The sequence below is a fragment of the Lineus longissimus genome, chromosome 4 (assembly GCF_910592395.1).
Source record: "Lineus longissimus chromosome 4, tnLinLong1.2, whole genome shotgun sequence".
In the NCBI taxonomy this organism is placed as follows: Eukaryota; Metazoa; Nemertea; class Pilidiophora; order Heteronemertea; family Lineidae; genus Lineus; species Lineus longissimus.
This window is the reverse complement of record NC_088311.1, coordinates 22,530,597-22,556,164: the sequence shown is the minus strand read 5'-3', so window position 1 is coordinate 22,556,164 and position 25,568 is coordinate 22,530,597. Positions and strand designations below refer to the sequence as shown.

The window sequence follows — 25,568 nt, the reverse complement described above, 5'->3', positions numbered from 1 at the left end:
GGATCAAATGTGGGCTGCTCCAGTTGTACATGGACATCGCTAGTGAAACAATGCGATATTTCAACATACATTGACCACTCCATTAATAGTTCTACTTTCAATCGAAAATAATACTTGATCATAAATTTCCAATGTCGACAGCTACATGTAGTTAACGTATATTTCAGCAAATGGTTAGCATTTGAGATAGCTTTCGGTCATAAATTTCCGAACGATAAGATGGAACTCGAATGTATTTATAAAACAAAATCGGTACTTAAGACTTAGCGCCGACATCGGGCATTACTGCCGCAAATACACCTTAGAATTGTGTGCTCCCGTTTTTGACCTGGTTGTAAATATGAAAGTGACAGTTATCATGTAGTAATATGTTATCAGTCGAAAAACACACAGATAATTCATCAGTTATTTGGTCATAAATTTCTACTGTTGATATTACTTATAAATGGCTGATTTGCTATATTTCAACAAACCGCTTACATTCGAGATAATTTTGTGTCATAAATTTCCCGTCAACGAGATGGCACTCGACCGCCAGATATACCGGCAGACAAACCTCACTTCGGCGATAACGCGCCAATAAGTGCGGCAATAAATCCTTGTAAAAAAGGCAAATTGTTAAGCAAATTATCAGGTAATAATCTACTGAGGAAAAAAACATTGGAATTCGCGGTGGTCCTGATGCTAACTGAAGCCCCTTGACATATCTCCCTGCACTGGCGTAGTGATCCTAAAACAATCAAGCTGAACTGTTTCTATCATAAACTGAAGGGCGGTTTAAAAACATGTCGCCTTTACACAAGAGTAGTCGCAACATGTTTCACAAAATATTCATGGTTTCCAAAAGCTAAACTTCTTTTTTGTAAAATCATGCACGCTTAACGCTGATCTTCAGTTATGTATTACGTGTCTTTGCCCCTTACCTCACAGTTTAAAGAATTCAAGCTTAGCCAATAACACGGTCAATTGTCTTTAAACAAAGCCTGCTCACACCCGGGCCTGAATTTAAGCTTAGCCCATAACAAGGTCTATTGTCTTTAAACAAAGCCTGCTCACACCTAGGCCTGAATTCCCATAGTTCTCGGGTTATCAAGGCAAATCTTGATAGCATTTTCCTCCGTGAAACATCTTTCATAGGGGTCGCTAGGCCTATAAACTGGCAAGGGCAAAAAACCCAGTGACCCACCTTTGCCGACTGTGGATCACTTTCAACCATTTACCCTTTCGCCCCGACATGTGACAAGCTGGGCGCACACGGGGGTAACATGAGCTCGCAAACGTTTACCGCTGTGTGCTACTGGATTAACAGCCAATCATACTCCAAAGATGTATGCTCTATAAAAACGGAATTCCTCCACCAAGCTTGTTTAAAACCCAACCACAACATAAGCCAAAGTGCATTTCAAATCATCATAAAAATATCATGATGAGAAACGTCGAATCACTTGTTTACTCCTGTCTGATACGCTCGTTTCAACTACAAGAACATTCATCTTAAACTTGTCAACATAGCGTAATTTACGAGAATTTGGAGGGCGTCTTGCTTATACCATCATAGCAGTGCGTACATGCTGCCTGCGTGTTTGAGTGCAGATAAACTACATGTAATACAGGAAATGCTGTACAAATGTATACGGTTGTACCTGTCCCGACTTTCAACAAAATTATTTCGGAAAGCAACTTTGTTGGAAAAGTCTAGGCAAGCTTGGATTGTGAGAAAGATGGTTGTAACGGATTAAAATTGAATCGTGTCTTGGTAATACTAACACATGGAAGTTCATTTTGTTCGCTGGATAACTTTTCAGTGCAATACGTGTATGTCTACAGTTTTACTATTGTCCAAAATGGCTTCCCCTGGACAGATGTCGGTTCCCAACCTCACCTGTCAAAGGATGAACGGCATTGCCCTCACGGTCCGGTCAACGAGCATTGCGACAAGTTGAAACCAGGGCCCCCTTGTTGAGTTGAGGGAAATCTCATCTCTGGTAGCTTGCCTCCCGTTTGCCTCTCTAAGACAACTCGAAAAAACTGCCGAAGCATGGTCCTTAGTCCAGCTTCGAAGACAACTGCATTTTTAGTGCCTGCTCAAAATGGGTCACGCTAACACTTCTCCATTGAAGCCATAGACAGCGAGACATAAACACGTGTTGTCATATCGGGTTAGAAAGTTTACAAAAGAACATCAGTCCGATGGTTCAAAAATCAGGAAAGATGAGGCAAATCAATCGTTACCTTTGGCGAGTGGAACAAAGGGCTTTGGCGACAGGTGTATACCTCGCCATTGTAAACCTCACGCGAGACGACATTGGGAATATTCCGAGCATTTGATACCCTTTAGGCCAACTGAACAACTGTTGCAGCTATAGGCCTGGCAGAGTTTTCCTGCTGGCGCTGATGCCACCGGCTGGAACATCCCGCATAAATATCAGAAGATGTAGCAGCTATTTCTTCGGCAAGTCAGTCAGGTGCAAGTAACGTGACAATAGAATGGTTTATGTATCTGTCACACGTTTTATTGAAGTTGGGTTGTGATCATTGTCTTTTCCGATTTATTTTGATTTGTGTTGGGAGTGAAAAATATTTTGTACTTCCTTTGTGGCAATTGCGCATCTAAGTGCAAAATGAAAGGGTGTTTTATGAGAGAAAGCTTATTGGTTATTGCGCCCTACAATATGTAGAAGGGGTGTTTTGATTTGATTTCAGTTGTGCACTGGGCAGCCATTTTGTTGAGTAAGTGCAAAATGACCATTAATAACTGTCGACTGTATCAATGTAAAAAATATCTTTGTAAACTAAACTCGATGCTTCTCAGATAATCCACTTGTCCCTTACTTGCCACTAACAGAAAATCATCAAAAGATAAACCTGGTTCTATTTGGGACTTGATACTTTTTGTCCCTCGCATTCAATGCACCTAAAAGGCTAGGATTCTGCAGTTACTGGTGAAGTGCCTTGGTGTTTTTTTGGCCGTGACAACCTTTGGATCACGCCCGCCACATGCAGCCCACATACCAGAGAAAATCCCGTAAAAAATACCGCTCATCATAAATCGACATTCTGCTCGGTTCATCGGAGATGAGATGCCGTTTGATCTTATGCGAGTTAAAAATTTATCCAGGAGCGATTCTGGGTTTTTCTGCTCTCGTATCCCCCGTAACCAATTCTGATAGAGCCGTGAACACGGTGAGGACGAGCGATGACATGTTAATTACGTGATCCTTGCGGCTAGTTGCCACATCATCATCAGAGTGGGGTTGCGCTTTTTTAATGAGGTGAGAATAGATGGGGAAACGTTCGGGCATTTTCACCTAACGACCCCAGCAAGGATTGGAGCGGCCCTGTGGTGGTCACCTTCGCGGTGAAATCTCGGTGATATCTTATAGAAAATATTCTCAAAAGAACAAGAATCTTGGTGTTCTCCCGTTTTTGAGAATATTCTCACCAGACCAAAAATCATGGTTATATTCTCACTAGCAAAGTATCGTGGTGATACTTTAGAATATTCATTTTGGAACAATAATCTTACTACGTGTACGAGAAGAAATACACCACATTTCCTTCAAAAGACCTTTCTCAGAATATTTCACTTGCCACATGTATCCTGCAAGAAAACTTAATCAGCAGCTAGGCAGGGATTGTCAATGGAGAGAGAATGTGCTTACTGCGCTCATTGAAACGCCGATGGAAAGATTTACATAAAAACATCTACATGTATCTCCTTTCTGGAGAGTAGAATGCGTACGCGTTCCAGTCGCACGGTTGATAGTTTGTAAAATGTCTCCACAACACTATGCCTGATGACTGAGCTGTCTAAGATAATGTCTTTAGGTTGGTAATTAATGTATCACGTAGCTTTGTGATTTCGCTGGCTATCTTAAAGATAAAAACACTGGTTTGGTGCAGAAGATGTCTGGCCACGGGCATGCTCCGCGCGCCATTTCGCCTCGTATTCCGACTCGAGTTCGGAGTGACTTGCGTTCAGCCAATCATACACTCTCTTCTCTCATTTCGTGGGTAATTAGCTGTAAAATCAATTAACGGAATTTTCAAATCAAATATGGCAGTCTGGATGTCAGTGTGGCCTGGTTCCCCCGGGCGGGACGCGCTCTTAACCACCAGCCGGCCCAGAGAGTCTTATTTCACTACAGCACTTCTTACTCGGGCTGCATCTGTACGACCAGAATTAGATATTCATGTCTTTGCCTGTTCCCAGCCAGCTATCCAGATCTCCGACTACTCTCATTGTCACCGGAACGCTCTCCCTCCAAAATTGGTCCTCTGAAGAGAAAACTAGTAGCATTTCCATAATGGCCATTTTGTTCCTGGGTCGGTGAGATATTTGCCCGGCGGCTTCGTGGACAAAAACTTGTGAGATTATCGCAACGATCGGCTCCCCCGTGCCGATTAAAGAAGCCGGCCTGTCCTCATAATGGAGTGGGCTTGCCCGACAAATCTCACATATTCAAATGCCAAGCAGACTTGGGCCTTTGAAGCTACCAACCGGTCCCCTCTGATGCTCCTGTTCACCTAATACGACCTATTTCGTGTATTTTGCTATCAATTGGACGTCTAATCTCACAACCACCGCAAAATAAGATAGAAGGGGTGGACATGACGTATTAAAGAAAGTTGTGGAAAACAAATTTCTTAATTTGTCCTGATATTCGTACTCAGTGAGCCTTTTCTCTCGGTTTATTAAGATGCGGCGGCCCGTATAATTTGGTTGTTGTTCGAGAAGAATGGCACCTCCGCTTAAGATTGGAGCTGCTATGAACTATTAAAGGATTTAAAACATCGCCGTTATGGCGGCTTAATACACCGAGAAACTCAGTGAAGCTGGCCAACAATTATCAACGCCTTTAATTCGAAGCAAATTCCCCGTACCATCTGAATTCATATATATGAAACCATAATATTCTACACTAGTATAAACTATAGTGTGATATATATCAACGCTTGGCTCTTGATCGGGTCTGCCTAGCCTCCAGTGGTTGATATTTATTATTCATTATCAAAGCCGGGGTCGATTTCACATGATAAGCGCCTCCCCTTCTTGCTCCGCCGCGCCGCGCGCAACCAATCACAACTATCCACCAGCTGAGGCAATCGGCGGATTTGAATCTAAATCAGCTAGAATTATGAGTGATATCTGTGTGTTCTTATATGCCATGAAATCTGTACTGCAGCTACTAGCAATGTGTTGTAAAGAAGGAGCAGAGCTTTTATGATCTGTCGTGTAGCTTTTCCTTGCGGCTTTGCTGACCCCGTCTCCACAGCTGATTTCTCCCTGAGGGAAGCCATCCGGCCACGACTAACTCGACTCGCGGGTCAACATAACTAGGGTTTAGACAGACACGCAGGATCCATGTCCTTCATTGCTTTAGATTCAAATTCGTGGCAGGTAAGCGGTTTATTATAAAAGATACTTCTTGGTGTGATTTTTTGTAAAAAGTGTATTTTTTGTATCGTATCGTTTTGAAGAAAAAAAATGAACTGAGTCCGAAATATCACAGCGTCCTGTATCTAGTGATGTCATGTTATTCAAACGTGACATCCTAACAAACCAACCTGATTCAAAAACGCACGTTTTTCTCCCGTTTCATGATCTCCCTCAAAAGGGTGATCCGGGCTTGTCCCGGGGGTGTCACTGTTACAGTGCTTGCCCCGGGCTACTGGCCCCGGGGTACATGATTGCTCATCATGGCTTGCTATACCTATGGGACATTGCTTTAATGTGATGACTCCCTTTGGCCAAGACGGTCTAAGATACGAGACTAACGACCAAGATCTATGACAGGGTAAATCACAACTCGTAAGTTGACAGTGAACTAGGACGGTGCGCTGATAACACAGGATTGGAAATAACAACAACATAATCAGGATTATTTTAGGATACGCATTGAAAAGCGCAGCAACAGATACAAATACTCGTCCGTAAAAGTACTCCCGATTTGTCTCAATCGAATGTTGTCATCGATTTGTTTTGCTAAATGGAATACACAAGCGGAGCATTGGCGTTTCATGTGAGTAAAATTGAAGAAAATCTCTTTGATGCTTTAGTGTTATTGGTGTTTAAACTTTAAACGTGGCGTCAAAACACATTAGTCGTGATAAACGCTGCAGCTATGTGTGTCATCACACTTACATTAGATTCATTAAAAAAGGGCATTGAGAAATGACTGTGGCAACATCAACTGATTACAAGCTGTAGACATGGGTAGAACTTTCATTTGCTTACGACGTTCATAAGACTGCCAAGCAGTATGTCATGTGTCCTGCACAAGACTGCAATATGATTACGACTTGGTTGGTTCCGAACTATCAGCCTACTAGAGAGAAGGGACGATGTGATTTTGACATTCGAGTTGAATTTGGTTACCGTTTTTTCCAATCGTGACCCAATCAAACATTCCTCTGCACACTTAAATACTCATACTATGATTATTTAAACCATCTGCTGGACGGAACTATTAGAATGGTATCATATCCAAGTCGTTAACATAGGGGATGTTAAAGTCTACGAAGTTCCGTCTTTGCCTGCATTCCGACCACAAGTTGGATTGGCAATAAGTGTGTTTTTAGTGATGATAAGACACTGTAAAGACATCCATTGTCTAATATTGATGGTAGTAGATTATAACTTTGTTAACTTATTGTACCCGATGAGGTTAAATCTTCTCAATTATGTCCATGGGTGCTGTGCGCCAAAAATCACTTATAACCAAAAGTATCGCTTTTCTATGAAACTTTTCACACCCTTCTCTCGCCTTGCCTAAAACCATGTGGAAAGGAACCCACCAGGAAGCAAAGCTAACACTGCGGGACAACCGTGTGCTAAACACGGAGTAAGGGGACCAAATATACCAGTTTCGCCTCTGGTCGCTTCCCAAAGTAGACTTTATTTTTGTTTGTTCATCTTGGGACCGCCTGATTAACGCGCCTTGAGCTCCAATCTCAAAAGGTGCACCGCGGCGGAAGCGCGTGAGGAAATAGTGGTCAACGCCGCATTGTCTCACGTCGGTGAAGCTCTAAAACTTTTCTAAATACTTGTCAAAGTCAAAGCTAGCATTTTCCGCTAATTACTTAAAATTGATCAAGTGAAGTCTAGCAGCTAGATTTGATTTGCAGCGGTGTACACATCTCCAGATTGAATCTATCTGGCCTTCTGAACACATTAGACTTAAAAGCACCGAAGACTGCTAACTGCATGAAGTGTACTAACTTTTTTCGCACTTCCCGTGAGTTTTTTTAGGCATGTGCTTTCACGACATTCTTAGCCTGTTTGGGAATGTATGTTTAAAGTTTGTTTTCGACATTTCGAAATCTTGAATATTTATTTACTCTTCTCGATATCCCAAAATTGATAGCGAGAATGTTTTCTTGAAACGCAGTGAACATAGGCCTACTGCGTAGGACAGTCACGGGATATACATTGTACGTGTTGTCCAATATGATAGGAAAAAAAGAAATCATCCCTAGTTTCAAATATACTCAATAAATGGTTCTTTTGGATATTTTATTAACTCAGTTTAAGAACATTCAACTTCATAAAATAAGAGCATGTCAAAGTATTTTGCCGCTTGAAGTTTTTCATAGAAACTGACTTTTACTTAGTAGATGTGATAGCTTTTAAGCCAATATGGTTATTCCAGTATTTTAATGCACACGCATACATGCATACCTCTTTCTATGAAAATCGCAGTCTCTATTGGCAACGTGATACCCTGGTATTAATACCTAGTATCTCTCAAATATTGTCACTGCATTACTTTGAAGTCGTGGACACATTAGCGTAACATGACCATCATTCAGTGTCAGGTCGCATCCAACATTAATAACAACCAGAAAAACCGACAACTGTAACCATTGTCAGCAGCGTAAAAACTCTGCAACCGTATCATAAGCGTAAATCATTGTGTAGTTATATAAATGTATATAGTACCATCATACTGTGAAACCACTCTGTCAAGCACAGCACGGAACAAGCATTGTAAAATGTACAAAACGGCGGTTATGGGGAAATAAAAAGCGCCGCGTTTTGATACCTGAAATTGTGGTTCGAACTGGTGAATTTGAGTCGGATGATTCTTAATGTGTGATTTGTTACCAACGTCTAAATTGTAATGTTTTGCATCCCTGACTCCGCCAATGGCTTTATACTCCCCATTAAAAACACAGCATATATATATTTTTTTGATTGATGGATGTAAAAACTTTTGTAGTCAAAATTAAAATAGTGTTGCCATTAACTAAAAAGATACACCGATACATCTTGTACCTCCAATCAGGTCTATACATACTAAACGTCCATTAAAACAAAAAATCGAAATATGGGAAATTCATTGTCGGCATGTATGATTAGTACTGTGTTCTGGTAATCAAAAGTTTATCAAAAGTAAAATTGAATACTTACAATTTGCGTGTATTTTGCCAGGTAGTTATTGTGTGTTTAGGGATAGAATAATTATCAATTCATCAACAGGAAATGAAATGCGCAACTGCTAGCTGACTAAAATACTCAAATCAAACTTTTTGAACACAGTTACATTTAGCTTGACCAGAGCACATCTTCTTGAAAATACATATTTAGGGCTTTCGCGAAACCTTTTCAATAACGCCGTTAAGGCTACGACATATTGTCTGAATTCGACCATTTTTATCAGTTATAACCGTCATCTCTTAGATAAAAACGGAGCGAACGTCAGTAAACGACATCACTCAACATCACATAATTTTCAATATCGTCCTGATGTCGAAACTGAATCGAATCCGATCACGTCTCTCATGGGTCCATTTACCTAACAAATCTCTTCTAAACCGCTGTTATATCATCCTATTATGCTCACCGTACGACACCTGATTGAACATTAGAATCAAATCGATCAGCAGATTAAAAAGTGATTCAATCAACAAACTACAATGGTGATTGCGCAAGCTCAGTCCCGCTAATTTCCGCTGCAAAACTACAAAGGTGATTCAGGCAATTTAGTTCATATTGCAACGGTATTGGTTTTATTCCCAAAGCTTTATGGGCGGTTAGCGCGAGCGGAAAGAGCTATCGCGATAATATCGTACAACTTGATATCATTTGGAATTACGCGGTTTCTTTCATTGAGAAATTCGCGAGATCGCCATGCGAATTCTTGTAAGCAGGAAGAGTGGTTCCAATTTTGTACGCCTACGCACACCACTTCCACGATGGGAAACTATGAAACGGTTACCTGCCTTTTGGGCGTATTCATACACTTTGCAATGACACGGGCTTGAGGTAGCTGTTAATATAAAACAAATGTTTTTATGCGAAGAAGACATACCGTGATTACCGTGCCAGGGCTGAAAATATATAATTATACCCTTATCTGTGTAAAACATCACACGATGGTAAAACGTATTGAACTCTAACCCACTATTATCCGAATCCGTGACATAGTAACTGAGTAAAAATCTCAGTATCATTGCCTGCCTGATTGTGGCACACTAGACCTTCATTCTCTATTGCTATTTTTTACAAGTATACTTTAATGGATTTTAGAAGCTTTTTGTTTGACTGACTCAAGCTCCAAGTATTTCTATAGAACTTCTCCTTATTGTCAAGTTTGAGATGAGCTGGTTGGAAAAAAGGGTCCGTTGTTGCCTGGTGATCATTTTCTGATAAGGTACGATTTTTGTTTAAGGTTTTCCAGCACCGTATTGGCGTCTCTTTGAGTGTGATCATTCGATTTTCTTGTCATGTATTGAGTTTTACTTGTGTCTTACATAACTTATATCTTAAGTGTTTTTAGTTATTTGTAGGTTCCGAAGGTTAAATGAATTATATCAACAGCGAGCAATTCTTCTCTTTATGCTTCAGATAAAATCTTTATGACAACCTAAACAATAGTGGCGGGCATGCAACTGAAGACGAAAAACGCAAAAAAATCCTTTAAAATATCTGTGTGTCACAAAGTTCTTTCATCTTAGCGTCGATAAGTTGAAAAGAAAATACGATGTATGTTAAAAATGCAATGAACGTGAAACAAAACTATCACAACAGCCGTTTTATCTGCTTTTTGTATCTCTTTTTTGTATTCGATAAAAAAATCACAGCAAACAAACGTTGGTAGATTATCTTGAAACTGAAAATCAGACCATTTTTGTGTCCAATACATATGTGCAATGATAAACATTATTAATGCTTGCTAATTTCAAACCATCTCTCGATTAGAATTTGTTCATATTACAAAAATGCATCCACAAGTAGACACTATCACTGCTCCTTATTACACCGCAACAATATTTCTATTACATGTAGTTTGAGACTTTTTAAGAAGTTCCTAGCGAAAGTTTTCAGATTCTGATACGAGTAGTCTGACTTCAATCATCATTTCTTTAATAGTTAATTGAAATATGCTTCAATTTCGCGCGAGTTATTCCATACCGAGTATATCTTTATGTAGCTGCGTGTTGTGATTTGTATTTTCTGCCCACGACCCTAGGGGCAACATCTCCCTGTTTGGTCGGCATTTTATGCCGATTTTCGCTTGCGGCGGAACATAGCCATACATCCAGCCTTCCAAATCCACTTTATTTTTAGATGTTGTGCAAATAGTTGGTAATAGCCATTATTAAAAGGCCTATTAACCCTCTCTGATTGCTTGTGACTTTCATGAGACAGCAGTCCTCCTAAAGTAATATCTATGAGAGGATCTGCTTTAAAACTGTTGTTCAAAAAGTAGTGATTCAAAGAAATTGATGTATCAAAATCTAATTGGTCCAGGACTTACAACTATACCTACTGTTATGGCCGATCGAGGATTCGTCTCCTTTGGAACGCTTTTGCCATGCCCTGACCCCACAGCATTTCGTATTTAGAGTAAATAAAGCACTACCAAGTGGGGTTCAGAGTTAACATTCTTGTTTTGAAGTGTAGGATGCCATGAACTTCATCAAATAAACGTGTTCCAAATTATATAGGAATATGTATGAATAAATGCCAATTATAGTGAATATAAAATTGGTTAACTCATAGGCGGTATTTTAGTACATTTATAGGCTGGGTTCATGTTGTCAGTTGTTCGTGTTCACGCGTTCATGTCGGTACTTGTATTAACGTGTTAGGCGTGACATAAATAACGAACAAATCATTTCCAAAGAGCGGGCTACATAGGATTCACGATGTCACGCTAACGAACATGCTGACGGCAAGTGACGACGTGAAAGGTGACATGTGACATCTTATGTAAACCGGGCCTTATGGGTTTGCCAACTTTTAAGAAAGCAAGCTTCCAACTTGTATCAAAATGGGATTTGGGGCACAACTCCTTCACCGACCATGATATTTTGATATCAAGCAAACTATGTACAGATTATGGGTGGTCCCCGTATATGGTACACGCTACTGCTGTGATCCGTTCTATCATGCAATTTTCTCCACAATACTGGTTCATTCATGGGTGATTGTATTTTTCAAATTTAATTCTTATCTTGTCCTTCTTTGTTGGAAGGTACTGGGTTATAATGTGTAGGTATTTTTCATTTATTCACGCTAGGTTATCGGTTTTATCCTTGTTTAGGGTCCAATGTATTCTTAATCCAAAGATCCGGCCATTCGGTGCTTAACCCTTGGAAGATACAACAAAAAGCATCATTAATAAAAATCTAGCATAATAACAAACTGGAAATCCTAAGTGAACATGCAAAGTGCATGTATAACACACAAACACATTGGAATGGCCTATACTACGGTGGCTGGGAAAGGATATCACATGTTGAAAAAAAAATCATGAGATGTCCTTTCCCAGCCACCGTATCAAAGCTCCAAGTTGTGTATACATTTTAAGTTCTGGTCATCCACTGTAAAGTAGTTGGGCAAATATGATAAAATGCAGTATAGAAATAGTGTGAGTGCATGAAGGTGTTCGCTTTCCCTGTGTGCGTGCATATATATGTACACATTGATCAAACGTCTACAGTCAGCATCGCCCCACCGCCTTCCCACACTAATGATTTCAGATTGCACTGGTATGCTGGCCATCGCTTTAGGCCCCTTCCTGGCGTGTCTGACTAGGATGCCAACAATTTCCCCTTGGCTGTGGACATGTACAACACATGTATATGTAACGTGCATGCATCTCGGTATATGGTTGTACAATTTGCCGCGAGTCTGGTTTCATTTCGCGGATGAGGACGTATGGGCCTTTGGGGCACGGGAGGCAGCTACTGCAGGGTCTTGCTGCACATAGCGATTAACACCTAAATCAACAGGAACTTTTGCTATTGACTTACTAGGGCAGCTGAGCAGCAGGAACTGTTAACATTATTTGCCTAAAGCAAAAACCCAGGACTTTTTCTAGCCTATCTATCGGGTTATTCATAAAAGACGTCCTTAACTTAAGGTTAACTTGATACATAATCGTTACTGGACAGTGATATTCACGCATTTGAATACGGGAAATGAGGAAAATTAATTTGTGTTTGTCATCAAAATTCCATACATCAAGCTATCAACATTTACAATATCAAATTGGTGGATTTAGCTTTCGTGTTTTGCCAAATATCTTGAAGTTTGAATCGAGTTAACCAACAATTCTCTAAAGCTATGACCTCGCAACATATGGCAACCGGATCATAAACGTATCCTTGGTTGAAAGATATTATCAATATTTGTTGGGAAGTATTTTGACCGAATTATTCATATCTCGAAATTCCAAAAAGGAATTGACGACGTGTTAAAGCAAGTAACGCAGCGTGCATCACACTTGTACTTGTCTACATCGGAACGTATTGAGAAAAACACATCCGATTCTTCCGGCAATATCTGTATTTCCGTCATTTCTTTCCGCCAGAAACATTTCCATGGACACCAGCTGTATGTTGGTTCGGAATATGTCTTCATAGCACCTCATACACCCTAATAATTTTCAAAAACCCTGCAAAGCATGAGGTAGTTGCAGCAACCCAAAATAGTATAACAGGATTTACCTGCGAGGAGTAGCAATATTGACACTGATGTCGAATGATTTGTTATTGATTAAGTGCACCATCTGTGGCCAGAGAGCCCACATCCAAAAAACATGGATTTTTTTAAAAGCTAACTTTACATGTATATAGTTTCACTAAAATGTGAATAAAGAGTATTTATAAGTAAGTGACTATCCACCGCATAGCATTAAAATGCTCCGATCAACCTCACCGTACCAGCATTTCATACCCCTTCCAACGCATCACGTCTAAATTTCAAATACAAACATTGGCCATGTTTGCTTTTTACAAACACGTGGCTTCAGGGAAATTGTTCCATTTTTGCTCTTCTCATCTCGGAATACAGTAGCGCGTAGAAGTACGCCAGTGCACTACAGTGCTCACTTAGCATTAGTTCTATTCCTGTATTCAATAGGCCTATTTAGATGAGACTTTTTTCACCACCATCGTGCAGGTTGACGGTTGGTTTAAAAAATCAATGTATGATTTTATAAAGTAGTTTGTGTTGCGTTTTGATTGGCGGGTGACAGTGCATCAGATTTTGTAAAGAATTGGTATAACTTCTGGAAATCTATCACTATTATATTCAGGGATATCATTTTAATACGCATAGTTTTTAATTGTTTAGTCATTTTTATATCGCATGCAGGCATTCGAATGTATCTTGGTGAAAGCTAAAAGCATTAGAGACATTCTGCGAGACATTTAACTGAGCGCTGTACACTTACATAAGGAAAAGTGAAGATAGGTTAGACTAAAAGTCATTTATTATTGATCGAAAATCTTTTGAATATTGCTTAAGAACATTTTCATTATATGTGTAGAATTGCTTGTAACAGTTTGAAATCGGTGGTAATACTTTTACTTCTGTGTGCAACTTCTATCACCTTGTGTTTTCGGTCTTCACGAACAGGCCTGATGGTTTTTGGTCACTGGGGGCGAACACCTTCGTCCCTTGTCAGTGTCAGTCTGATTGTGATAAAGTCAAGTTTATGATTATGTTATAGTCCAATCATGGAAAAAAATAAGATTCTAAGATTAAGATACCCAATGCCTCGGATGATGCTAACAAAAGAAAAGTTGATTTTTTTCTGTTGATACAGGATTTTACCTCTGCGGCCTGATCTTTCAGACATACCTCTGTGCGCTTCGAGCTTCAGGAACGGGAGACGTCGAGACGTTTGCTAAACGTTCTCTGAGGACAACCCGAGTAATCCACAATTGCATGGATTTTCTGTCCAATTGGCTTACTGATCGGCAATAAATTATTCACATGAATAACACAGCATTGACATCGGGAGTAAATTACCTCAGATCTCATGGCTCGGTGGTGTGTGATCACTTAAGGTCTCAATACGCCAGGGAAGAATCTATTCCGTCTGACTGTTCGATCGTCTTTCCTGATATCTGCTCGGAATCGCTGGCTGAGGCATCAACCGGCGGAAATGGCAACCGCAGATTTGCTAGGCTGGTTCATTGGGATCCCTTTTCCCCTATTGCCAAACCCGGTCGTCCCGTTCTTGAATAAGATGCCTCTTGACACTTAAATAGAGCCTGTAATGTATAGCTTGTGTTGATGGGTCTGTTCCTTACCGATGACATTCTAATTCTAAAATAAGCTGTTTAATCTATGCAGTGCTACATGCATCTTTGGCAGTGTTGCATTAGCTCTACCACGAATAGGCTGATATTAATCGATGACAAAATATTCAAACCAGGAAAGTATTATCATTCACCGTATAATGGACGTGTAATGACTAACACCCCCATAAAAACCGAAGTGTTAAAAATGGATCCATGATATCTTGAGCAGCCTATATCGGTATGTGAACGGCTGACTACAAAGCTTGATGGGGCATATTTGGCCACGGTGTCTGTAGCCCTCGGAGCGGTATCTTCCCCAGCCCTTTGTGGGTTCTTTATCCTGATTAGATAAGAGATGATATCCCCCTTGGTAAGGGGACGTTACCTCCTCGTTTTGTCTTCACGTCAACTGTCTTAACGATCAAATCACTTCGCCCCTCTGGACATGACGGCCAAATGAAAGGGGTCGGCGGCATTAAGCGCATAACGCGGCCCCGGCGACAAGCCGGTGTGCTTTCTCAGTGTTTAGACGGTAGAGAGAAGGGCCCAGGGCTGCAGGAATTCGACTTGTTATATTGACCATGATGTGTGCAGTCTAGAGCCTTGACTTAAGGGCACCTTTGATACGTCTGACAAATTGCAGTGGTTCCGCGGATATGGGTCCAACCAGCTCATACCGAAACTGAGGCCTCCTACTGCTGATGGGGGAATGGAACTGTTTATCGTTGAAGTTATGTGGACTAACATCTAATTACACCCAAATTCACCTTTTCCGCGACTCTCCACTAATGTCCAGAGATGAAGCTGCATTGTATATTCAACATATGTTTGCTTTGTAAAATCCATTTCAAAAAGAGGAAGATTGTCTCATCGCGAATGATTCTTTTAACTTTTTCCGAAAAAGTCTGTACTTCCTTTCAAAAGTAATTTCCGTACTTGACTTCCTTCATTACATAATAATATCTTACAAAGAATTTAATCAAAAACTTATGGTGTCCGTAAATCTAACTAACAATGCAAAACCATATTTATCCGCGAAAGTTAATCATGAAAACATGACGAGGATGCGCCCCCTCTGGGGATCTATCGCCAGGGAAGGTACACCCAGGCGCTTTGTCTTTAGTACTCTACGAATCTCTATCGCGCTCAGATGGTTTAATTTCCCTTTCCCGTGGTGACTAAGAAGTGGAGGACGCAATGTTTGACTGTCCGATTACTTGCAAATATTAACGTAATATTAATACAATCACGCGGCGTTAGTTTTTGCTGTAAACTCATATTCCCGACGCTCCTGCAACTCGCCGCTATTATTTCCCTTCACTAATCTCATCTAGGCTGGATAATTTGTGTTATCGAGATAAAAAGGCCGGCACATTTTCATGTGGAAAAAGGCATTAAACTTTGACACCTGACTAGAAATGGTTATAATTCAATTGTAGCGGTTTGAGGTGGTTGGTGCTAGGACGGGAAGCTCTGTAATCACGGTGTAATGTCGATAATCCGCTAGCCTCTGTAGTTGTGAGCTTTGAACAGATGGGCTAGCTGGGACAGGTGTATTTTCATTAATCGGGATGGGAACTCCGAGCCCGGACCTTGGGGTGACTGTCCGGCGATCGAAGATTTGAGGCGTTTCGTCGCCTATTGGCATTGAGGAATCTATGTGGAGCTCTTCAGCAGAAACCTGGATTTCGAAGGTGGTCATTATTATTCTCAGACAAATAATTATAGTTTTGAGGATAACTCCATGGCATGATATTGCGTGTCCTGCTCAGTCACAAAATATGTGGACCAAGATTTTTGAGCTTTCAAAAAAAGTCGGATATTTCAGCCAAAACAAGTACATGTATGCCAGGCACACTTTACAGTGTCTTTATTTAAATCTAACAGGTTTTCAGAATCTCACTTCCCTAAAAAATCTAAGGGGTGCATATTTATCCTGGCCGAAAACCTTAAGGTGTCATTCAAATACTCAAATGTGTCTTGGCGTGTTATAATTTAGGGAGAGAAAGCAAGAGCTGCTCTATGTAACTTTATCGGTTCACCCTGTATTATTAATTATTCTTTTTATGCATTTTTACATCACATACATGGCAGAGTAGGCCTTACACACTTGCTTCAAGGCAATTCCGAACAATAATGACGTGGAAGGTTTGTACACAAATCGACAATACCTCTCTATACTATCATATTTTTTTCTCGTGAAGGTCGTTTTTTTATCATGGAATACTAGGTCTCACTTAAGCTTAATAAAAGAGTGTAAAAAATGACAGATCATTTTAAAGATGTCTGTCCTCATTTGAACTAATGCTGTTGTTAACGAAACACTGGATTACTTTTTAATGCCGATTATGGTTATGAAGGAAGGGCAGAGAAAATTTTCAAAACCCTAAATGTCCAATGATGGTCGGTCATGTCTGAGCTTTAACTTTCTAAAACGTGTTATAAGACGTTCCATCAGACATCTGAAATAAATCTCCAAACCAGCGAAGTAAGTTCTCGTCACTTGCTTTTTCTGACCATGGAAGTAATGATGTTTTGCTACCTCGTCCTATTATCAAATAATTTCATTATTGGTATTAGTCAATTACTGGAGTAATTCCGCTAACTGGATTATGGCAGCGCACCGACCGTAATGCGACTTAGGACCTGAGGACCTGATGCGGGCGCTTTCTACCGCCCGGCGTAATTGCCACATCGGGAATCATCAGGCTTTGACACATGGGGAGGTGATTGGTGGTGATTTTTGGCTGGGTAAGAAGTGCCCCGATCACTGCCTACAGGAATGGGTCAAAGGATGAAACCACCTTTCTCAGCCACATTCCTTTTTCGCCACACGGATGACACTGAAAGCGATGGTAGCAAACCACATTAAGCGATAACGTCATCGCCAGATAGTCCAGTCAAAATAAGGTTCAACCAAGGACAAAATTGCAAGTGAATTTTTTTAACTACCATATCCTTTCCGGAGGTCACTCTTTACAATTTCATAAAACACTCTTGCATTCATGCAAAAACAAGATGGATTTTCAGCAGATTGTATTTAGTCCAGAGTAACACCAGCAAAATATGAAAATCCTAATCTTCAAATTGACAACAGATCAAGTTTAGAAGTTTCGTTGTAACGTAATGTATCCTATTCATAAACACCAATCGGCAAGATCAATGAGAAATAGACGCCCAAGGGGCATGCCTACTCAACCCCGGGGCGTTCTCGGTAAATACCCCTACGCTGATCCACCTTGCCGCAGAGCCAGCCATGATACGTAACTAGCACCAGCGGCATCGCTAAATTTAATTCAAAATCTAATGTACGTGTAATTTTAGTGTCATCTAAATGGATAAGAAGCAAATCACCTACATGTGCACCCAATCGTACTGAATGCTGAAATTTGTATTCTTGAGAGATGTTTAGTCTCTGTCAACAAGAAGGGAAATGCATGCTTCTTACTCTTGTCGCCCTGCCTGCAATGGCTGCTGTGTCGTCACAAAGTTAAATTTGAGAATTTGTTGATAGCCAATGAACTGAAGTATTTTCTATATCATGATAATTGTAACGACCCTTCTGATTGGTCCATATGATCACACCATCGTGCCCTGGCTATACATTATGCTCAGTTCCTGGTCCCAAAGCTGCTTAATCATTGTCTTTCTTGTTGGCGTAAGTCATGTAAGTGGTACCAACCAATTCAACTAAAAAAACACAACCATTGGACCAACTTCTCACTGTTGTTACCTAGCTTTTAGATGACAACAGTTTGAGCTGAATTGGTGTCACTGCAGCCTCGTGAATGGGGCGGAAAGTACCTACAAAAATCCTATACAATCTTATTATAGTTGTGTTGACGTTCTTGCTGCATTGTAGTTGCCAGTTTTAGAAGCTTTTCAGAAATACTAGCAATATTATATGTTATTGACAATGCAGTAAATGCAGTAACAACTGAAATAGCTATACACGATCAACACTTTCTACGCGTTCCATTGAATACAGGCAAAAACATTAAAATATTCAGTTACATTTCGACACGACTTTTCCATTGAAATATTTTCCAAATTTGAAATGTAAAATAGGTTGCATGAACTAATATTTTATTGTGGCACACCTGCGCTTTGAGTTCGAGATTATAAACTTAGTTTCCAAACTAGTTGTTATTATCTTCTTCTTAGATTTTAAGGTGTGTATCGTCACAACTAGACACTACCACAGCCTTGCTGAAGAAAACACGAACATGTACATTACGGGTTGGTATAGTCCCCGTCTGTTTCCTGTAGAAAGCCTGCTGTATGTAATTAGGAGCATTCAAGGTGATTCTAATATCTTTATAAGGACAATCGTTCCGTTCTGGTCAGTGTAGTGATAGGGATTCCTTTTGAAGTGTTATTGAATTGGGCGCCTGGACCCAAGTCTTAGATGTCAGGCGAGTAGAGTAGGCTGACACCGGTAAACAACAGCTGCATCAGAACAGTGATGGCAACCAGAGCACTCGTCCGGATATTGCCAAAGAGAGAAACAAAAAGAAATCTATTTTTACTCGCAAGATATGTCACTGTGTTGGCGCCGTTTTCGAAACTTACATCATCCCAGCTAGACTTATTGAAAGAGTTAGATTTTGATGAAACACACGTGGTGGTAAAATCAGTGATCGATATTTAGTCATGCGGCCTTTATACACAAAATAAGTACCACAGTGAAGTCAGCGCCTGTCAAGTCATCAGCAGAGTTACGGCAGTAACAACACCGCTTCAGCCGCCTTCTTTCCCTGCTTCTTTTTCTTCTTCTTCTTCGCCACCTACCAGCAAACCCAGGGTCTGAATCTGATGAAAATGTCATGCAATGATCACTTTACTGACTCGGCGTGAGTTTTAAGCTCACTCGAATAGATTCATGAATACAACGTTTTAACGTATGACTTTTGTCATGCAATTCTTCATAAACGAGAGGGATTTCATCACCAGTAACGTTATCATCGATATAAACCTTCACCAGCATATTGTAATGCGAAATAACCTTCTTGACTTAACAAGGGAAGATCAACCCAGTTGCAGCCTCTCGCCTGAGCTCACATCTGAGACTCTAACCTCTGCAACACAGGGCATAAATTACACGGTCACTAACGAGAAAGTTGAGCAATCAGGCGGGCCCAGTCTTTGAGACGTGCACGCCAATCTATTAACAAGCATTAAATGGGGTGGAGAACTGCCTTTGGGAAAGGTGATCGCTTTCTGAACTTGACATCTCACAGAATGGAGGACTAGATATCTGCCTTTGGGTGCAGGGTACATGCCATTCTGTTGATGACGTTTCGCTTGTAGAGTTTGACTTGAGTGTTCACTTCATGCGCCGTAGATGTGACTCTGCCGCGTGTCTCTCGTCAGTGAGACTGACAGTGACACCTTCTTCAAACCTGAAGGTACTTTATGGTGTCACGGACATGCGCTTGAACTTGTCAAAGCATCACCGGTTGTCATTCCGATATGTGATGCTTTTCAAACGAAGTTTATCCTTCCAGTTCACATATTACTTCTGATTGGACAATTCAGGTCACATGTTTACAAGATCCAATGGGTTTCTTTCTTAGTACGTCTTTGGTGCTGTAGCGTTGTCATGGCTGCAGTTGTCAGGATATTTCTAGTAGGACGAATTGCGTCACGTGTGTTCATGACCCAATCATGTTGCTTCCTACATCTCCATTTTGGTATGACGGTTAATCGCCACTGGATTTGTTAGTCATAGCCTCTGTTTCTGATGCATTATACATATCAATTTAGTAAGTATTTGAAATAAGCATAGTTTCGGCCGCAGTATAAAATGAGAGTTACAATACACAAAAGTTCGATTCATTCAAAATCGTGCGTCAACCGGAAGATTGGAATGTACAGAACGCTTTGCTTTTAACAGTTTTATTACACTTCACTTGCACAGAAATGAAACGCCTCTCAATTCTCTATCAGTCTGTAATTCAGAAAAAGAGACGAATGGTTGGCTGTATTAGAGAGCATGTCGTCACCCTCATGAAATAAATGCCCGGGTAATTTTGCCAAATTGATATTATCGGCTCATGGCCTAGTGGTTTACACTGCTGGCCACCACGCAATAGGGCCCGAGTTCGATCCCGGGGAGAACCCATAATCGTATGTCTGGATGAACCGGCGTGGCTTTCAAGGAACTAAAATTCCTGGCTCTTCACAGTCCTTCGAATTAGACTCAAAACCGAGGTTCCTTGTACCTGGTGTCAATGCCAGGGCAAGCTCAGACCCCACCAAGTGAGAAACATGAGTAGCTTGCGTGGACTCTATCTCTCTCGCCAAAGTCGGACCACTAGGCCAATAAACCCAATTGGAGCCTAACCGTAGTGGCACGCAGGATACGCTCATCCCGCCTTGGAGGAGGATTACTCCTAAGAGAATGACCCCTCCAAGTACAGAGCGAACGCTGAAGAAGAAGAAGAAGAAGAAGATATTTTCGGCTAAGTCAGCTCTTAAACATAAGAGTCACCTGTGCTTCACTCAATGTCTCATCTCTTGTTGTGAAGGAATCTCAATGGAATAACTCCCTAAGTCAAGCTTGTGACTTAGGCAGATTTACATCATGGAATAACTGCCTAAGTCGTTTGGCCCGTTATGTAACACCAGTAAGACATATCATCAATTGCATGTTCATTGTCATCTTTAAACATGTTATTCTCAGTATGCTGCAAAATAAATTTTAAATAGTTCAGAAATGAATAAGTTTTTCCCATTTTTCTCAAAAGTAGAAATATGACTTGGGCAATTATTTTATGAGGTTGACGATGTGTGGTGTACCATCATGGTGTATCAATGATATGCCGGCGTTTGATACACGCGGGCTCACTCTTTGTCCCCTGGCATGTTTTCCTACAATATGACAAAGCGCCCATGAAATCGCTTCGAAATTGCACAATCCAGAACGGTTCATATAAATTATTCGGCATTCAGATATTCAAATATAAGCCTGAGGGGTGTATACCTAGTAGAGTTTGAGATTGTTGTCCCATGATATGCCCAGAGAGAAATAACTCTTACAGACAACGGGGTATCGGGGAGAAGTGGGCCACGGCATTGGCAAGAGGATGGGATTTGTTCCGCAGCAAATAGAACCAACTAGGTTAAACTGTTGGGTAAAGGCGGGCCGCTGTCATGGGATGGGAAACGGAACATGTTCACAAACGAAGCGTGCCCTGGCTAGGTTACTATGTGTTCTCATCGTCCTGCCAAAAAACGAATCCAAGTTTTTCAGATGCGTGTGGAAACTTGCAATATTCAAGGGTGGTCGTTTGGGGATAGGCATTTCCTAGGTATCGTTTCTTGACATCAAATTGGCATGTAGGAAGATATTACTTGGGCACTTTTCCATCAAAGTTTCCATGAAAAGTTTCCACATTGCGAATGCAGTCAGCGTTTTGATAACACTGCCATGGTTGATAGTGTGATTACTCTCAGAAGTCTTAACCCTGGCGTGCTTTGACGTCGTGATAGCAATGAAACATTATGAAATTGCAAAGTACGCCAAACATCCCCAACTACAAGGAATATACAAGTAGGCAAGGAGCTACGGAAAGTCTGGTTGATGGTCGACCACATGAAGGTGACCAATACGCGCAGTGATGAGGGAATTTGGCCTCGTTTGACTGAGTGTTAGTATGAGCTTCTCCTGCACCCGTGAATAGAGCTGATGTAGCGTCACCACTTTGCCACTTTGCATCTGGCCCACGTGGTCCTTGCGTTTAGTTGCCCTTTAAAGGCCACTGCCATCGAGCAGCTAAGTTTTAAATGTCAAATACACAATTACATATACGCATGTACATCGAATCATCAAGTTATACAATTCGCTTCTTCCTTGAGAAAAAAGTCCTTTGCCAAAATTTCCAATCAGCTGTATTACCATTTGAAATAGTATCTAAACGACAGAAAACGCGAAGCAGAAAGGTAGTTTTTGTTTGATTTTTTATATTCTTCAAACAGTTTTCGCCGCCCTTTACGTTCAAGCAACATCCCCAAACTCCTCCCAGGCAAATATAACTACTAGATAACGAACGCCTTTGTAGACTGAGATACAACTTTCCAAAACAAAATAAAATGCTTTGAAATTTAACCTTATTATACGAGTGTTGTTTCACATTTTGTATTCGTTACCAGAAAAAAAGCGTAGCGGTTGATGGCAGATCGTATGATAGGTGATCCATTCTCGAGGGACCCCGGGATATTTGTCAACCATTGCTCAGGTCATGTGGAGTGTATGACCTTTGATTATGCACCCTTGGAGCCCCTCGATAGATTGCAGAAATTCTAAACCTCTCCCTAGGTAAACAGAAGTGTATCCTACTTGCAAACGTATCATCTTGATCGTGCAGTGTGAGTTGATCTGCAACAACGTTCCCAGTGCATCATACAAATGCATCTGCCATGCATATCCATCCATAAGGTAGTTTGAGAAACAGACAGACAGCAATGTATCATTGCAATTGATTATACATGTAATTAATTGACGACTAGTGCAAAAACTGTAGAATTCACCTTGTCACAATTCAATAATAATATCCAAGGCAGGAACGGCAGGAGTTCATTCGACTTGTATTAAATTCAGACAAAAACGCCTTCACACCAATAACTCAAGGAATGCACCATGTCTCCTGAAATTAAGCAAGGTTGGGTGACGTTTTTATTTGTTAAATATATGATAAAAGTACAACATGTGCGAAAGAATATCACTAAATTCCACGTGTTTCCCCCTTTATTTATTCCAGAGCTATCACGTACATGACTTGGGACAACATCAATACCTGCAAAAACACATTACTTCAAAAGGACCCTTTCACAACCACAATTGCGGAAAAACATTGTTGTGGGGAATGGTGCCGTATTTATAGTGGTATATGCCTCGATCTCATGGTTATGTTCACCCTTTTACACCAACCAAGCTACCACTGCACAAGTTCTTCGATCACATGCCTGGTTTATCTCCCCTAAATATTTTCCATAGCTTTCACGGCATGCTCCTTTCCGAAATATTTCCCACATCTGTCTCTACATGCTCCAAGATCTCGTGCCTATTTTCTCCCCTAGATATATCCGAGCTATATCACTGCAAATTCTGCCAGATCGTTGGTCTACTAACTGGCAGGATAAAAGGCAACCGAAACCGATCATTATCCTTTATTATCTATCAACTGATCTTATCAAGGAGCTATTGCATATCGACATGGTGCATGCAAATCAGGGCTATTGGATATCAAAAATCAATAGAAAGACCAATTAAAATGGGAACATCACGCGAATCTAGGAGACAGTCATAGCAAATGTACAAGACTAATCAGCTGCGCTTTCTTTTCAAGATTAGAGCAGTTTTATATTCTTTTAACTTGAAATTGATGAGGACTTATGATCATTCTTCAAAAGTGCGTTATGGTTTGATGTTGACTTAAAAGCTTGAGAATAGTGACATAGTTATGAGTGATGACGTATCTTAAAAAACATATCAGAAGTTTGCTATTTTCAAGGTTTCTAAGTTCTTCCTGTTATGATGGATGAAGAAGAATTCTAGACTCAAATGGAAACTTCAATTGCACTCATCTCTGTTTGGCGATGATATTGGACATTGATGATTGTGGCTCGTGGTTTCATGGGCGTGTGTGTATGGGGGAGGGGAGCGTGTCCAAGCGGTATTCATTTAAGGCAACACCCTGAACAATCAAAGTCACAAAATGCCCTGAAAAATATCTAAAGTAACTTTTTTTCAACGACAATTTGCCTCCCTATTATCAGCAAAAATTGCCCTAATGATTTCACTCTTTCATGCATGCTTTGAAGATTTTTTTAATAAATGCTTCTTGATTGATTATTGTCGACAATAAATGCTTTTAATACTCACTCTGTAATAAAGGCCCTTTAGTTGATGTTGCGCATGGTAATTGCGCTATATCGATTCAGTATCACCTGAGGTTGTGTCATTGCATCATGATGACGGGTGTGCACCAAAAAGTGCCTATTACTCACAGACATACCAATTAACACCATAATGGAGTCCTGAAGTGCCAAGAATCCGAGGAATTAATAGGACAAGCCGATAGGTCATGTCGGTAAGCGTGAAAAAAATCAGACTGAGATTACAGTTTGAGACTAAAGGTACTTGAACATAGCATGAAATGCACTCTTACAGTTCATGAAGGGCTCGTCCTGGAAAGTACTGTATTGGTGACAGCTTCAACGATGTGAGTAAACTGCAATAATCCGAACTTATTGGCAACAAACTCATCTTCATCACCATTTTTGATGGAAAAATGATCACATCTATTTCCAACACAGCTCATTTTTTCATCAAATAAAAGCTATTTCGCCAAGATTACCGCTGGTGAAATGGACGGCGGGTAAATCAAAGACCGCGTTATGATATGAAATCGTTGCAGGTTCTCGCCGTGGGCGCCACGCCTGGTTTTGCCATTCTCATCACTTCGCCTTTAGATCATCTTTCAGTCAACGCTTACACCATACTGATGGAATTCACAAACCAATTGCATAAGAAACTTTAATTTCCATCGAATCACGGCTTATCAATGCCAGTCATCAAGCATCAAAAGACTGCTAGATTTATGTCATTTGTCGTATTATCGAGTTATGGCGCACCATAGAATCACTATGACTGTATACCTAATGCCAGCCTCTTTGGTTAGAGAGAGGCAAATTAATTCAAAACTGAGCTGCGGTAGGATGTTCCCCTAAGGGTTTAGAGATTCCGTGTTTATTACCACGCAATTTGCTGTAATGATGGAGCAAGATAGTGCCGGCTAACAAGGACCGTCCCTCATTTCGAGATATAGTCTCCTGTAATGAGGGACCCATCGAAGGTTGGTATTCGCGAACAGCGCGACAGAAATACTCCGTTTCTTGAAGAACGCACGGGACCTTCTGTCGAATTAGCGTAAGTGGCTTCTCACACCACTAACGATCAAACATGGAGGGGCCGGACATCATTTTTCACGCCTTGATCTCCAGGAATGCCCATGTTAGTA

At 40.7% G+C, this 25,568-nt stretch overlaps 1 protein-coding gene across 4 annotated transcripts in view; it reads left to right on the top strand.

Annotated features, from left to right (window-relative positions):
- The window catches only part of LOC135486167 (transcription factor AP-2-epsilon-like), a 200,619-nt gene that overhangs the window by 37,245 nt on the left and 137,806 nt on the right, over positions 1 to 25,568 (top strand). For 2 of the 4 annotated variants that reach the window (XM_064768756.1, XM_064768754.1), the window contains exon 1: positions 5,184 to 5,401. The exons of 1 other annotated variant lie outside the window; for it this stretch is intronic. In XM_064768756.1, coding sequence (XP_064624826.1) covers positions 5,366 to 5,401 — 36 coding nt within the window. In that variant the 5' untranslated portion in view covers positions 5,184 to 5,365. Of the gene's footprint in view, positions 1 to 5,183; positions 5,402 to 25,370; positions 25,404 to 25,568 lie in introns of those variants that run through there. One more of the 4 variants, XM_064768757.1, reaches the window with a different exon arrangement.